This window comes from Lathamus discolor, chromosome 2 (genome assembly GCF_037157495.1).
Source record: "Lathamus discolor isolate bLatDis1 chromosome 2, bLatDis1.hap1, whole genome shotgun sequence".
Lineage (NCBI taxonomy): Eukaryota > Metazoa > Chordata > Aves > Psittaciformes > Psittacidae > Lathamus > Lathamus discolor.
Window position 1 is genome coordinate 122,743,440 of NC_088885.1, and position 17,279 is coordinate 122,760,718.

The 17,279-nt window shown below is 35.8% G+C and overlaps 1 protein-coding gene across 1 annotated transcript in view; it reads right to left on the bottom strand.

The window, feature by feature from the left end:
- The window catches only part of ASPH (aspartate beta-hydroxylase), a 124,963-nt gene that overhangs the window by 49,294 nt on the left and 58,390 nt on the right, over window positions 1-17,279 (bottom strand). Inside the window, exons 11-17 of the mRNA XM_065668344.1 lie at window positions 16,816-16,854; window positions 15,025-15,069; window positions 14,833-14,874; window positions 14,071-14,121; window positions 13,023-13,067; window positions 3,511-3,552; window positions 3,368-3,370 (exon numbers count right to left, since the gene is read on the bottom strand). Coding sequence (XP_065524416.1) covers window positions 3,368-3,370; window positions 3,511-3,552; window positions 13,023-13,067; window positions 14,071-14,121; window positions 14,833-14,874; window positions 15,025-15,069; window positions 16,816-16,854 — 267 coding nt within the window. The remainder of the gene's footprint in view (window positions 1-3,367; window positions 3,371-3,510; window positions 3,553-13,022; window positions 13,068-14,070; window positions 14,122-14,832; window positions 14,875-15,024; window positions 15,070-16,815; window positions 16,855-17,279) is intronic.

The following is a 17,279-nucleotide window of genomic DNA, read 5'->3' on the forward strand; positions in this document are numbered from 1 at the left end:
CATACACTTAACACAAATCATCTCCCACTCCTGTGCCTTGCAAAAATCTGGGAGCAGATATTCTACAATTCCGTGACTTGATTCTGACATGATACGCGCTGCCAGGAAGAAGGACACCAGAAACAGTGAGCTGGTTAGCTGATGTGCAACTATGGCCAGGAAAAAATCCCAACTAGGACTAGCTCAGGTCATTTTCCACCCATTCTTGCTGCCCTATTCTCTTCCTCCATCTTTTGCTCTCTGTACTAGTACCTTTCCTAAGTTCTCTGCTCCCTTTCTTATGTTCAGAGCCTAGTAAAGTGGTGGAGTGGGAGGGCAGGCTTGGCACCTACTGCACTGGAGCTGACAACCTGGACCTGTCCCATACATTGATAGTAATGACTGACACCCTGGTTGGTTCAACTCAGAGGTCTGGGAAAAAAGGTGCCTTCCACATCAGCTAAATTGTACTGCTTTAATGTTTGGAAACTAAGCCTGTAGGATTCATAGTCAATGCAGAGGGGCAGTAGACTCCTCAGTGATTATGAGTCCATATTACACAACTGGCATGAGTATTTCTTCTTAAACATGTCTTTAATTAAATTTCCAGTTCCTCAGAAATAGCAAGACCATAATGTCACAGTCTCTGAGGGTGTGGGGAGAGAAAATGAGGATAGAATGACACTACTTCGTTTCTAACAAACCAGCTCATAAGTGGGATTTAGCTCTTGTGATTAGTTTATTTTATTCCACTTGTCATTATAGTATGTTAAGGGAGCTTTCCTGGCAGCTTCCTCTATCTTGCATCTGCTGCTACTGGCATTCAAAACAGAAAGCAGCTACAACTCTGGCTTTTAGTTAATTACTTCATAGGCATAAGGATTCAAGATAAACCACACTCTTCACAGCCACCTTGAGGACACATGGTTTCCAGTTTCTGCATGGAAAACTACACTGAAACAATCCTGCTGCACTAACTGTAAGATGCGCTTATAACTGGCAGGTAAGTTTTATTTAAGTTCTAACTTGTAGAGGTCGTAACCATATAATGGTTCTCTGCTTCTCTCTCACATTGACAAAAGTAGACAAGTGGGGGGTGCCGTCTCAAAGCCTGATCTGAAATAAAAATCTTCTTACTGTGATGTGGCCTCATAGCCACTCACAGCAAAGGCTCCTCCTGCCAGTTCTTCGTAAACCATCAAATTCCAAGGAAGCCATTTCCATGGGAGCCATTAGCTTGGTTTTCTAAACACCCTCCTATCCCTGCTGCAATACAAATTCAGTAATAATGCTCTTGGCAACTTGTGGATGGGTGCCTTAGAAGACAAAGATAACTAGATAGAGATGATCACTGCTTGTAATATTTCCAATTAATTTCGTGACCTTCCGTTTTACCAATTCCCCCCAAACCCTCCCTCAAATACTCCAACCTTCCAAGTTCCAGTTTCAGTTATGGGCTGAAAAACATGTATATACACATTAGCTGACCAACCACTTTTACCTGTAAGTCAAAATTTACCCAAGTAATTGTCCTCTCTCCTCATACTAGGCCCATATAGTTACCCAAATTAGTTTCGAAATTGTGCTGCCTCTCAGTGGGTGCTCAAATGAGAATTTGATGATGATGAAAAACTCCTGTCACTGTCCTGTTGTTTGGGAAGCTCATTAGGTGAGATACAGATAGTGTAAGTGATCCTCTTGGTTTATGGGCTTCTATAAATGATAACTTAGAAGATATACAAACAAGTAACTGCATCTCAACAATTTAAAGCCAGTAGCACTACAATAATTAAAAGATCCTTCTAAATTGTACTGGCAGAACAGGCAGTACCTTTATAATCAACTTATCTGGGGAAGCAATCAGACAATAAAAACTGAGGCATTTTAGGGACTAATAAGGCTGTGGAATCTAATGACTATAATAAATCTTTAGCTGCAGTTATTCCAGAACAATTTCCCTTGCAGTAAAAAGTATTCTACAGGGTTTTCTTCTGAAGTTACTATTGGTTGGTTGGATGCTGATTGTAAGAAACAATTGTGGAACGATAATTTTATTTTTGGCACGCATTTCCATCATTCACCTCTCCCTTTCATCATTAAATCTTTTGGCTTCATTCGAAGGTTAGAATCAAGCAATCGTTTGACAAGACTGGGAATAAATTTTTTCATTGACTTTCTGTACAAAAATACATGCTAATATTCTGAAGTCCTATACATTTAGCTCAGGATGGTGTTATGCAGCAGTTTTGGACTTTGAGAACTACATTTCTATGGAGTACAATATTGGTCATTCTGCCCAGAGCTCATTTTTGATGCAGGCTACAACTAAATATGTAAGTAAATCAGCAGGTAGTATGTATACCTTTAAAAGCAGAGCTTACAAGGGTGGAACTCAACCCGTCTAACTTGATGTGATAATGCTGGAGGTGAGCTAAGCATGTAAGTGCTTCCCATAGCCAGTGGAGCTCTGGATAAGGTTCTCAGTCAAGGTTATGTGGCAATTCATCTCACCCTACAGCAAAAAAAACCCTACATTTAGCCAGAACTGCATATGGCCTCCACAGGTTATGCAGGTTACAGGTACCACTTTGGAAATCCTACATACCCCATGAAAAGATAAAGACCTATAGCAAACCAAGGTGAATGTTGACCCTGGTATCAGAATGACACTTGTGGGGCTAACTGTGGAATGACATCGTTCTTAGGTACTTAGGTTCTTAGGCTTAGGTACACCTCTGTCCCTGATACAACACAACTGTGTGCTCCAACTTCATTTTCACTTTCATGTTTTATCAGTTTTGAAAAGTGAAAATTATTGTAACTACTTATGCTGATATTCAGTGTATGAAAGAAACATAGTCATCGCAAAAGAATGATTCTTCCATTATATAAATTCTTTACCAATATAAATGAACATTCAATATATGCTAATATAAGCAAAAATCAGATACAAACTCTGATCCCAATGAAGGAGATTGTGCAAGCTCCATGCAGTTAAGGGAATGCATGGTGCCATCACCAATGTGATTGTAAAGAGAACAAATTCACAAATTCTCTTAGCAAAACCTCACTTTTCCACCAAACCTGGCCTCTGCGTGTTCCTAAGCCTTCCTGAGTTGATAAGGGCTGATTTTAATGCCACCTGTCTCCCCAGGCTTAGTACAGCAGACAGCGCTGAACCCAGCTTTTTTGGCTGGGCAGCCCAGGTTGCCTCTCACCTACAGATGCAGGAGGAGGTTGGTGACCTCCTGAGTCCTAATCTAGGAGTATAACACTGAAAATTTGACTCCTGAAACAGTAGAAGTTTTTAACAGCAGCCTGTGACAATGTAAAAGGGGAATATCTTGATGTCAGCTTTGGAAATGTCTATTCACTTTCAAAAGCAAACACACTTTGGATGTTTATTCAACTCCACTTTATCTACACTGGCCAGGAACAAAGCTTCACTACTATTTAATATGATTTAAATCAACCCTCCCAGAAAGCATGCTTTTGAATTTCAGAAGAACAGAATGTTTGTTTCAGACTTACCTTTTTCTGTTTTGTCTTGTTCAGTTTCTTTTTCACTTTTCCCTAGAATATTAAAAATATTATTTCATTGAAATAAATTTATGTTAACTGTTTATGATGAGAGATACAATAAAATTCAGCTTACACGCAAAATATCACTGGACCAAAAACTTTTTTGTTTTATTCTTTGAAGTAACCATAGATTACTGTCTGAACTATAGAGTTACCTAACAGCTCTTTCTCTGCAGATACTTCAAATATTACCTTACTGCTTCTGTCAAAGAAGATTTGATAAACTTTTTCCCCTTAGATATTTGGTAGATTTTCATGATACACATTTACAATGCACGCTATTTTGCAAGGAATAAAAAAAACCTGTTTAATAATTAAAAACTCTTGGGACCACTAGTTTACTACACATATATACAATTAAAATGTACAAAATATTAAAATCAGTTGGGAACCCAGGTCTCATTTTCAGAAGTGACTTTGAGAACTTGGAAGCTTTGGTCCCGCTTCACCTTTTAAAATAATTTAACCCATGAATATTGTAAGCATCTGAATGCACAGGTAAATATTAACTAAGCACAACAGTCTGTAGCAAAAGATAAGACTACATACTGTTCCAAAATCACATACGCTTATATTGTGAAGGTAGTACGTAGATACAGGCTTGTTATCTCCTCTTTTTCTCCTCTCGCAGCACTTTTTGATCCTGCCTTACTCTATAACATTTAAAGCGTCTTGCCACACAATTCTAACATTATTATTCTGTTTCCAGTTTCATCCCAATAAGCTTCCAATATTTCCTCCCAATAAGCTCAAGCGAAAACACCAAAACAAGAGGCCAGTTGGCTTTTCAGTTAGTTATTTTCCTAACATATACTCTTTAATTTTGAGGTATACTTATATCTAGCAAAATCATTTTATTTCATTCCTAAGTCAATTAAAGACAGCTTGTCAGAATATTCAATCTTCAGAGTTTTGTAAACTGACTGCTCAGAAGCTTTATATTGTGAATATACCAGATATAAACACTGAAAACCTTTGTTTTTTTTTCCTGGAGAAACTGAGTTATACGCACACAAGAAATCAAACTATTTCACATTCTAATGTGACCCTTTACTACAAGGTGACAACTACTACTACAGAATGTGCAGACAATACAAATGATTTTTATATTCAGCACAAAGCAGAGTAAGTATTAACTTGATTATGATATGGTAAATTAAATAAATATGGCCACATTGGAAGTCATTCACCTCTTAAATTGCATCATACAATCCAGATTGTAAATTAAACTGAAAGAAATGACAAAAAGATCTATAGGGTCAGTTACAGACTATGTGATAACCTGGAGAATGAATATTATTACTATAATGGTGTACTAACGAAAGCGTGTTTCAGTACTTGCTAATATACTGGCTTGGTTATTTTTGTTTTGCTTTTTGTTTTTGGTTTGTTTGTTTGCTTTTTCCTCATATACCACACAATACATAAAATGGCCATGTCCATCTCTATGGCATCAGAAAAACAGTATTTTTAAAAAGAGCACTAATGCAGCTCCAGATGAAACACAACAGTTTATATACGCATATTTCTACTATTTTTACCAACTAAAAGCACAGGAACAACTGATGACAGGATAGTAAATCATTATATACCATGCTACTTAGCCACCCATTTTCTCTGTATTTTTTCCTTTAGCAGCAAGAGTTGATATTCTCACCTGACCTCTCTTCTTTAATTCCCTCTACTCAGCGACCACCTCACACCCATCTTGGGCATTCATGTTATTTCTGCAACTTCTCTTCCATCACAAAAAGAACAAGGTATGAGCTGATCACTCTATAGCCTGCTCCTATCTCCCATTTCCTGCCTAGCTTCACATTTCCTTACTGAGGCTCACGCAACATATAACCTACAGTTCTCTGCACCTATTTATGTACTAGGATCTATTCTTCAAATTCTCAGACTTTTTTCAACTTGTATTCTGCTAAATTAGCACCTGCTATTTCTGACAAATGTTTAAAAATATGCTCTCTCAAAGAGGATATGACAGTAAATATCATATGTAATACTGATACAGGGATATGATAGTAAATCTTGAGACTATTTTGTCATTAACTTAAACAAAAAAATTTCTTAGCTCTTCAAACCACTCTCATCCTTTACTCAACTTCTGTTTCCAGCAAAATAAATCTAGCTCAAGATCAGACAAAATTGTTTTAACCAATCCCTACAGTCTAGAACTGCTATCACTCTGTAACGTATGCACCAGGTATTCGTAAGATGGTTTCTATTACAAAGAATAAACTTATCTTTCATATAATATATCTATAAATATTCGTGAGTGCATGTAACCATGACCCAAACAATCAGCCAACTAAAAATAGTTTCAGACCTTGTAGCAAGAAACCAAGTCAATACTGTAAGTGTACAACACAATTTGTTATTTAAATGTATATAATGTTTCAAACTCAAAATTACTATTGATATTCAGTAAAAATGTTTTCCAGTCTCTTTCCTATATTTAACCTTATCAATTTACTTCTTAGAAAAAATAGGGTCATGGTATGATACCTTTTCTATCACTAAGAATGCAAAAGTCACTTAAATTTTCAATATTAAAATTAAACTTTAGTATTTCATTTAAATTTGCTTTCCTTATTGGTATTTCTTCCTGTAATTTTCAAAAGAAGCAACTGAATCCAGGATTTCGCAGATTCAGTGAGATATAGCAAGAAGCAATGTAGCAATGTGAAAATATAAAGATGTAATCTTTTTACTTTTCTTGAACTACAGTTCTGTATTCAGCAGCATTTCATCATAAAAATATGGAGGTGTCTGAAAACTGAAAAGATCAGGGAATACTTTTGCTTTAAACCAGAGAACTGCAAAGACATAACTCCCTTGCTAGATTTTTGGTTGAAACTTTGGACCATACCCCAGAATATTTCTCTATGAAAGGTGGATATCCTACTTCCCACACACATTTATAGCTGTTAAAGACTGATATCTCATCCCTTTTAGTTGCAAATAGAAATTATATATCATGGGCAAAACTCAGGCCAAACTGGTTGCAAAAAGAAGAAACAATACAATTATTGAAGACACAGACCTTAAAGAAATGCCCATTTCCTTCACATAATACCACCCAGAAATAAAAATTTCTTCTACTTGTTACATTTCTTTCTCCTTGTAAATAATACCTTTCACATATATTTTTAAACATTCAAAATTACTTTGAAAAATAATGTTAATAAGTGCAAATATTTATCCCCATATTTAATATCTACCACATTTTTGAAAAAATAATGACACTAGAAAGACAAATATATTCTTTTGTGTTTTATTGCAGCCAAACATTAAAATAGATTAAATATACATTTTTTAATAGTTCACTTGACCTTGCTCAGCTTGGCATATTTTTGTAAACATGAAGCACGTAAAATCACATACCCAGTTACAAAATAGAAGTTGATCACAGCATAATATATGCTCACAGTCCCGTTATTCTACAAATAGGCTGCCACTGTTATACAAAAAGTGCTCCATATACCATTCTGAAATTATTCCCAAGCTTCCTGACAGAATATGGCTTTGTAAAAATTATTGCTCTGCAATTCACAATCACAGGTAATTCTACTAGAATATCCCATCCCAAACCACATCACAGTCTAAGAATATTATTGCTTTCCTGAAAAGTCTAAAGAAACCACTTTGGGACATCTGTGTTCGTTGATCAGATGTACACTCACTTAAGTGGAGTCTTACTGAAACCCCGAACAAAAAAAGCCAAGCATATATGATACCCCTTTCACTATAAAGGTAAGCAACTAAAAACCTGACTTCAAAACAGTACTACAGAAGTTTAAAATTTCCCTGTCAACCAAATGGCAACCACTGTTAGGGTTACCAAACTGATTTTTATTTTATCCTTCAAAATTTGTCTTATTTCTTCTAACCTCCCATTTCAGGCTTAGCAATTTCCTAAAATCATAGCAATCATTCCTGAGCCAAAAAGGAACACATGCAAAATGCCAACAACAACAAAAAATGTCTTCATAATTGTGGAACAGCAGCACAGAACAGGTAAAAAGTATACCTGTTATATTAAAACTATCACTTGAAGTCTAAATATCAGACGTACCATTTACAAGAGCATTTATGATGTTAGGTCTTAAATTTTGATATCCTGTTAAGTTTGAATTTTCAACTTTTTAAAATAAAATTTACAAGTCGTATTTAAGCAAACTTGACTTAAAATAATTCACTGTATATAAAGCTTACTAAATTCAGCATTATTTATTATATTTATTACTTTACTGAATTCAACTTGATTCCAGCAACTCAGTTTCATTGCAATGTACAGCTATTATGCAGTTTCTATACATTTTTGCTTTAAAAATCAAACGTGAATAAACAAAGTTTGAATCCATACATAAAAGTTTTCTGAAAAAAGTAATTTAGTAAACTGCCCTTTTACTAGCATGAATTAAACACACACATTTTGTACCTTGTTCGACTATTTTAAAAATACCTGAAATTCATGTAGTGTAACTGCTGACAGAACATCAGTGCAAAGAGATACAAGTCAAACTTCACAGCATAGTGAGCCTGATTTGTGTTTTCACTAAAATGCAGTTAGGCTGTACGCTATGTCAGCAGTTATAAAACATCTAAAAATTCATAATATTATACGTCTCATGTGACCAAACTGCTCTGTACATACTGTATTAATCCACAACAAAAGATATACACTAAAATCTGAAAAAAAATGTACTTGCTGCTGCATTATAAATAGAATATTAACAATTGCTTGAACAGCATATCCGAAACGTAGCTCAAACTTGCAACTCCATCACAAACACAGAAGAAAAATAATGAATTCGCTAAACTTGACCAAGGGGGGAGAGGGGAGAAATCAGACAGGAATGTAAATTAAACATCCAAGTGTTAAAAAAACCTTACTAAAATGACAGTTGGCTAAAACCCATTTACAGTATCTTAGTGTTCATTCCCCAAACCCTGAACTGCTTGGTAATTACATCATAAGATCTATTACAACCATCTGCTCCCCTTTTGTAGCGTATGGTTAGGGCTGGTCCTCCTGATGTAGGGACTTTTCTTTTGAAGCTTTAAGTATCTGAAAAAATAAGGGGAAATCTATATTAAAGGACCAACCAAAACACAACTTACTCTAAAACAACCACAGAAAAAAAATCATAAATGCTAAAAAATGCAACTTTGTATCAGACTAGTTAATTTGAAAAAGCTACCATTTCTAGGAGCTATCATAATGAATATGCACAAAGTTGCTGGGTAAGGTGGGAAATATAAGCTTTTAAATATTTACCTAAGCAGTAACTTTTTTCCTCAGTATATGGCACTTCATTTACCTTGTAAAGGAAATCTAGGCCATGGCACAAATACATTAAACTCACTAGGGTTTTTTTTACGTCAAGGACACTCAAAATGGGAAAAAAGGAGCCAGGGAATGAGGAAGGGTCAAAATTCTAAAGTGGAAACTTCTCTACAGGTAAGGGATTTCAGCAGTAAAATAAATGTAGATAAAGTGGGAAGGGGGTGGTGGAACAAATCTCAGATATTTTAAAACTGAACACTTATGAGAGGGATCAAAATACTAAGAGAGAGTAAAAATATCCCAAAACCTACAATATGACTCTCTTGAAGCAGGTCTCCAACAAGTAACCCTTCCTGCCAGTGTAAAACAGGATTAGCAAAACAATCTTAAATAGGAAATATTTCAAGCTGACCTCTCATACCACTTAAGTGCATTAGTTTACAAGAATAGTCTATAACTAGTTCAAATAGCCTCCTCCTGAAAAGAAATACTGGTAATTGTTTTAGAAGTAAACTTACAGAACTGGAAAACAGTACCTACAGATACCTAAGGATGCAGTTGCCTACTGCATTTATTTTGTGCTACGCCCTGAAGTCAGCAAAAAATTTCAATTGCATTCTGGCATATTCAAGTCCCACACCGAATCTCCTCACCTATGTTCCTCATAACTTAATTCATCCTATCTCCTGTTTTCTTTCCAAAACAAGTGAGAGCCTATGTTTCAGGTAAAAATCAAACAACAGCTTCTAACCTGATAAAAACTGGTGCCATCTAGCTTCAAACAAAGTTGTATGCATTTATACTACTGAAGAATAAGGACTCTATAGTGGTATTTCTGAATATCCTTTATGCTGCCTGAAGTTATGTTTATTATATAAATAAAACCTTTCATATATATAAAAAGCATATATATACGCATATAAATATGTTATTCATTCAGAAGAGCGTTCTCAACTGTCTCTAGTACAATGAACTTTAGTAGTAGTATTGCTGACGTAACAGGAAATACTAGTTTTGAATACCTGAGAAATGAAATCACATGAACAAAGAAAAGACTTCTGTTCACAAAACCCTCTCATACTGAATCCTCCATCACAAATAATAATGAAAATCCCAAAGTAATAAATATGAATTTTGTAGTCTAAGAGGAAAATGTGAGAATAATGTTGCCTTCAAACTGAATTTTTCACATCCAAAAAAGGCAGGTAAACAACTAATAGCAGGAAAACATAATAACAGTCGTAAAATTTTTATTCCTGATTAGGAGTTTAATTATGTCTCCTGTTTCTTAGTTTTCAGAGATGCTATTTGAATTTTACTTTATGTGCCAAAACAATGAGCTTTTTACATACACTGATAAACAATAATTCTTCTGCCTTCAAAGTGGTTCCCACATAACTACACAAATTACTAAAGATTCTTGAGTATGTCAGCACACTGTCGCAGATTTTGTGCTGATCAAATTATTTTCGTGTTCTACTTGCTAAAAAAAAATCACGTACACGGTACTACATCTAGAAGTTATTTTGTGTTTAATAACTGAAGAAACAGCCTGGAGAAGAGAAGGCTCAGGGGAGATCTTATAGCAGCCTTCCAGTACCTAAAATGGGACCTACAAGTAATCTGGAGAGGGACTTTTTACAAGAGCATTTAATGACAGAACAAGGAGGAATGGCTTTAAGCTGATAGAGGGGAGACTTAGTTGACATTAGGAAGAAATTCTTTACTGTGAGGGTGGCGAGATACCAGAACAGGTTGCTCAGAGAAGTTGTGGATGCCCCATCCCTGGAAGTGTTCAAGGCCAAGCTGAACAGGGCTTTGAGCAACCTGATCTAGTGAAAGATGTCCCTGCCCACGGCAGGGGGAGTCGTAATTAGATGATCTACATGGTCCCTGCCAACCCAAACCATTCTATGATTCTGTGATTGATTCTTTCACTTCTTCCCCATGAATGGAAAAAAGAAAAAAGAAAATAAAATCTAAAAAAAACTTTCAAAAGGATCAGAAATATATACTATTTCAGAGTAATAAAAGTTATTTTTTATTCTAATCATGTCTGAAAACAGTAAGGACTCTCTTTGCATCACAAGACAATAAAAGAAGGGCGGATAACTAGGTTCAATTCCACCACCTTATTTGAAAGTCCATCTACAATTAAATGAGTGACTGTGCTGTTGTACTCTGCACTGGAGAGGCTGCACCTTGAACACTGTATTCAGTTTTGGGCCCCTCACTACAGGAAAGACATTTTGGTGCTGGAGCAGGTCCAGAGAAGGGCAACAGAGCTGGTGAAGAGTCTAGAGCACAAGTCTTATTTATAAGGAGCAGCTGAGGGAACTGGGGTTGTTTAGCCTGGAGAAAAGGAGGCTCAGGGGAAACCGTATCACTTTCTACAACTACCTGAAAGGGGGTTGTAGTAAGGTGGCAGTTGGTTGAGTCCCCATGTCTAGAGGTATTTAAAAGACATGTACACACAACGCTTAAGGACATAGTTTACTGGTGAACTCGGCAGTGCTAGGTTTATGGTTGGACTGAACGATATTTGGGGTCTTTTCCAGCCTAAATGACTCTATGAATCTAAATGGAATATTTGGAAAACCATCCACTACTGTACAATACACTGAAGTTTTTATGGTGAAGGTAGGAAACGCATTTACTGCTGCAAGACCGAGCCGTAAATTGTAGCACAGGAAGTGATAGGAACATGGTCCATAAAACCACAAATTAAAGATTTCAAGTTGATACCTGGATTCTGAATTTAGTTTTAAAACAGTGTATGTAAGTCAAGAGATCATTTCAACATCCTCAGATCAATACAACTGACACTGTGCAGAGCAGCCTACTATTGAAACTTTGCAATCGTCCTGTAAAGAGCTTTTTGTTATTTTAACTTTAAGCAGCACCATTTTCTGCCAAAACCATCTTTTCTTCTTCTACACTTTCAACTTTAAGCACGACAAATCATCTAACACTACCTTTGTTGAACTTTTTGCCTTTGCTGTCATAGGTAACTACTGCTTGCTCCCATGCTAAATATAAGCTTTGATTAAAAATGTTTCTTATTAGTTATAAAACAAAACATTTTTTTGATAGTGCATCTATTAATACCTGTGGCTTCAAACATTTCAACACAAACCATGTTAAGATAAACAGGTTAGAAAGACCTCACAGACAACACAGTTATGTATTCACATGAGCATTTCAAATCACCTCAGTTAAGGTTTAGCATGTAAATTAAAACATGAATTAAACCATGCCTCAAATCTGTTCTGGGCAAACACAAAGGCCTCCTATGTTTTTTCACTTCTTTGGCTATTTTTGGCATGCCAAGAACCAAATGTAAGTTTCCTTTCCTGCAAGGAAAAATGAAACCCCACAGAACAACCTGGCACCACACCACACAAGAGCTTCTGCAAAGATCGACTAGAGCCAGAGAGGTGCTCAAGCTAATCAGAACAAAACAGAAATATACCTGTCAGGGCTCTTGGATTGCAGCTTCTGTGATATATCAGCCCAGGGATACAACTCAATGTTCCACTCAACACAACTGCTCTATTTTGAAGAACTAGCAACTTGCAATGATTATCTCCAAAAAAGCAGATGAAATGTAGCAATACAGTCTTCAAATTTAGAAGCAATTTGTCTAATCTAAAAATGGTTTGGTAAACTATGTGCTTACTACTGTCAAGGCACAGATGGAAAAGCTGGAAGTACTCTTGTTCTTAAAATTGGTTATGTCAAGAAAATGTAATGGCATGACAAAACAATCCTGCTTCCAGATCAGTGCCCACAGAATACGCCACAGTCAGACTGCACCAGATCTGGCTGACACACAGAGAAGTGACAGTATCACCACTCATGATCAGTTACTCTGGAAAGGAAACACGCACAAATTTTGAGACCCAAAATTTTCTGTTTCCCTGTGCAGCAAGAGTACCCAGCTCTGCCTGAAGTTTCATTTGGAATGCTTCCATATAACCTGGAACTATCATCAGCATTTATCCAGTATAAGATATAAACTATTGCCTCAAAAAACAGGACGCAACTTTAAATGACAATACTGATATTCTTCTACTCCCTTGCAAGATGTAATTTATTTACAAACTCTATATAGTTATAGCTACATTTCTTTGGGGAAAACAAGAAGTATTTAAGATACACTTACCCACTAGATTGTCATTTGAATAATCCTCAGCTTGAACAGGAACTTCTGTAAGTCAAAAGCATAAAAACAATTCAAACTGGACATTCACTAAATATTTACAAAACGATCATTTTCCCCCTTATGCTCAAAACACTGACCTATCAAGACTACTCTGTAACACTTTTGCAGAAGTGGGATGCAAATTTTCCTCAGCTGAATTTTTCCAGGGGAAAGATTAATATTTAAGTAAGCCAATGAGTTTCAAAAAAGATACTTTAAAATTCTGAAAGTAAACTATTCAAAGCACAAATCTCCCACAGTTTCACATGCTATGACAGTAACGGCTTAGAAAACATTCATATACTTATGTCCTCAGCTGTAACTGTGAAATACTTGACTTCAAAATTCAGTTCTTTCTTTCCATATGCATGTTTAAATTAGACATGTCATATGTCACTGAGTGCCATTACTGCTGATAAACTAAAGGTTAAACAGTTCCCTGTTCATGCATAGGGGGAGTCAGAGAAAATAATTTGCAATAGCCAGGAGTTAACATTAACTACTGGCTGTAGTTAATAAGAATCAAAGAGGGGAAAATATATTCTCTGACTTCGTAAGCCCACAAATTAAGTGCTCAAAATTGGAGAGGCATTCCATTTTATTTCTAACATACACTGTCTTTCATGAGTATGCAATACTGACTAGCTGGTAGAAAACAGAACATAGAGAAGAAATCTTTGATTTCATATGATGTAATACAGCCATTTTAATCAATGTAAGTTAAGTTTTTCTGAACTGGGAGCACTCTCAACTTCTAAAACCGACGAGTGTGCTCATCAGTAAGCCATTAAAATATTATCATTAAAAAACCTAAGATCTTAGATTCCACCACCACAGTTATGGTTCTCCTTAAAAAAGAAACTGCAGGAAAACTTACTATATTTTTATCATAACTGCAATAAAAATATTTTTACTGCAGCACAGACTTCCACTCTACCACACCTATTACTCTAAATTTACTTACTTTTTTTTTTTAGTAACAAACTCATGCAAAAGATAATACACAAACCTGACGCCCCTGGTTCAGTGGCCACAAGATCTTCTGTATGCTCACTTTCTACTGTTAGAAAGAAAATAAGTGTTGAAAGCTACACACGGTATGTTTTCAATTTTTTATTTCCCACCAGCCACCCAATCAATTTAATATCAAATAAAAAAGAAGACTTAAACTGCAGAACACCTAACTACAATAAGAGTAGAAAGAAGGTACTGAATGCATTTCATGTCCGTAAGTTTAGCTACTCTTTGTTACTGACGTCCATTCCTATTACACCCCCAAAACCCAAAAGGGATTTTGGCTAAAGTTGGATGAAGCCTTGTGTGGGATGTGTGAGGTGTCCCTGCCCATGGCAGGGGGGTTGGAACTAGATGATCTTGAGGTCCTTTCCAACCCTAACTATTCTATGACTCTATGATTCTATGTTGGTTGTGTGAAACCATATTTTTTTTCACCCATTTAATTACAATAGTGAACATTTTTCAAATGGGTAACCTAAATAAATACAGCATCCATCCCTGCCCCATCCCTGGAAGTGTTCCAAGTCAGGTTGGATGGGGCTTTGAGCAACTAGGTCTAGGGAAATATGTCCTTGCCCATGGCAAGGGAGTTAGACCAGATGATCTTTAAATCTCCTTTCCAACCCAAACCATTCTGTGAATCTATATAGCACATTTTTCTGCTTTTTCATTTGTTTGGCTTTTAAAATTTTATTAACAAATAAGTGGAAGAATTCTTTTTATTTTTTTTTTCCTACAAATTAAAACCTCATACCTGACAGGTCTTTACCAATATCAAAATCTTCTGATATTTCATCTATGAAAGAAAGTATAAAAACAGAAGAAAAAGAAAAATTACATAATGTGTTTTTTGTTTGTTTGCTTTTACATTCACAGATTTCAAAATTATTTCAAAATTGTGTAGTTTTATCAAAAAACTTTAAGATAACAATTACAAAATACATACCTGGCTCTGTGGCTTCATTCACCTCCTCCAGAAGGTCCTCAACAGCTAAGAATATGTTCAATTCAGAGCAATAATGAATTTAAACCCTCAACTGATGAAACTTACATACAACACAGAAGAACAGAGCTAGCACACAGGCATGAATAACTATGAACAGTAAACTGCTATAAACAAACAGGATCTTCAATGAATCTGAGGTGAAAAAAACCGTAACAAGTTACTTCTTAAATTTCCTTCCCTGTTTCACTGAAGAACTGCTGCATTCATTAGCTAAATATTTCAAAACTGTACCTTCTGAACAAATGTTGTTTGTATTAAGACACAGCAACTTTAAAACCTGAAATTTTGAAAACACTTCTTCATCTTTCTAAGCATGATCAGTACCCCAAATTTTACCTTTTGCAGCATCAACTCCATCTGCTACACATTAAAAACCCTCAAAAAAAACCCCAACAAAACCCTCTATAAACTTTCCATTTAAAAGGCTTTCTTTTATTTAATAAACATGCAATTCCCTGGTAAGTCCCACTTTCCTTCCTTAAGGACAGTGAGGAAGTTCTTCAACTTAAAGTTATGGATTCCATGGAAAAATAAATTATTTTAACTTTTATTTGAATATGGCACCTTCTAACTCATTTGACTGTCCTCTTAAACTTCTGAGCCCAAAGGTGACAAAGCAGACTTTTGTCAGGTATGTAAAATTTACTTACACTAGAAAATTTCTTGACTTCATTCTAAACTAAATAATCATATCTGTTTCAATCAGCAGTTTAAGAAGACTGAGACTGTTGTGATAGGACAAGGGGTAACGGGTTCAAACTTCAACAGGGGAAGTTTAGATTGGATATAAGGAGGAAGCTTTTTACTATAAGGGTGGTGAAGCACTGGAATCGGTTGCCCAGGGAGGTTGTGAGTGCTCCATCCCTGGCAGTGTTCAAGGCCAGGTTACACACAGCCTTGGGTGACATGGTTTAGAGTAAGGTGTCGCTGCCCATGGTCGGGGGGGTGAAACTGGATGATCTTTAGGTCCTTTCCAACCCTAACTATTCTATGATTCCATGATTCTAAGATGGTCTTAAAAAAAGAGCTGGAATTTCAAGACCACAAAGCATACAGGACCCAGAGAGAGCACTGCAGACAAGTAATTTTTTAATTGCTTCTGTTTATTACACAAAGGTAGTAGCAAAAAGTATGCATCAAAGCAGACCCAGTACTGACAGCCTGCAAATTTTGAATCACCTTAAGTACCAATTACAGGGTTATGAGCAAACCTCATGGCGGGCAGCAGGTTGAGTGTCTACGCATAACTGCTGTGTTCCAAATGTCCATAAAAAGCCTCACATATGAACTTTGTTTCATTTGAGATCTTAGAGATGAGTCCTTAAGAATGGCATATTAAAAGAAGGTGTCTAAATTCATAGCTAAAACCCCAGCTTTGTATCTAACACAGACTGTAATGAACCTTTGGCATCATTGGCAATATATTGTGATTGAAGATCACACAGATTACATATTTCAATACATATATATATACAAATAGCAGGATTATGTTAATGACTTCTATGTTAACTCAACTAAAATATGTCTCTGAATTCAAAACCAATTTATATTCCACTAACACTTCTTTTGGAGGTGTTTCTACTTTAACTACATAGGAAACAAAGATTTTTCTAATATGCTCCATATATAGAAATACATAGAGATGATGAATGTGTGTGGAATAAACACACGTCCTGTCCACACACATATACATACACACACATATACACATTTACATACATGTATACATACCTGTATCTTGAGCCTCAGTCTGCTCTTCATGCTTTGGTTCTGAAATGAAAGAAAAATAAAGCTTATGAGTGGCCACTGTGCAGAGTATCTTACAAATTTGTTTTTTAAGCATTCTGTTCATTACTGCTAAACACAAAGCTCTCAAAGACTTTCTCTAGTTTGGGGGCCTGAATAGATATATGAACCCTTACTGGAGATTGTAGTAGAAATTCTATACAAAACCAAATTTGAACATAATGCTGAAATTTGAAGCATTTCTATCTACACAGATGAAATATGGAAAAAAAAAAAAGCTGTAATTCTGTACAGTTATAAAATTCACCCACACTCCTAATCTTTGAGTAAAGAGCCAGTCTAATTTTTGTAATTCTGAAGAAATAAGAATATGCGTTATTTTACTTCAGCTAATATCTGAAAACAGGCAAATGCTGTCCATTAACTCTCTGAATTTTCAATATAAATAT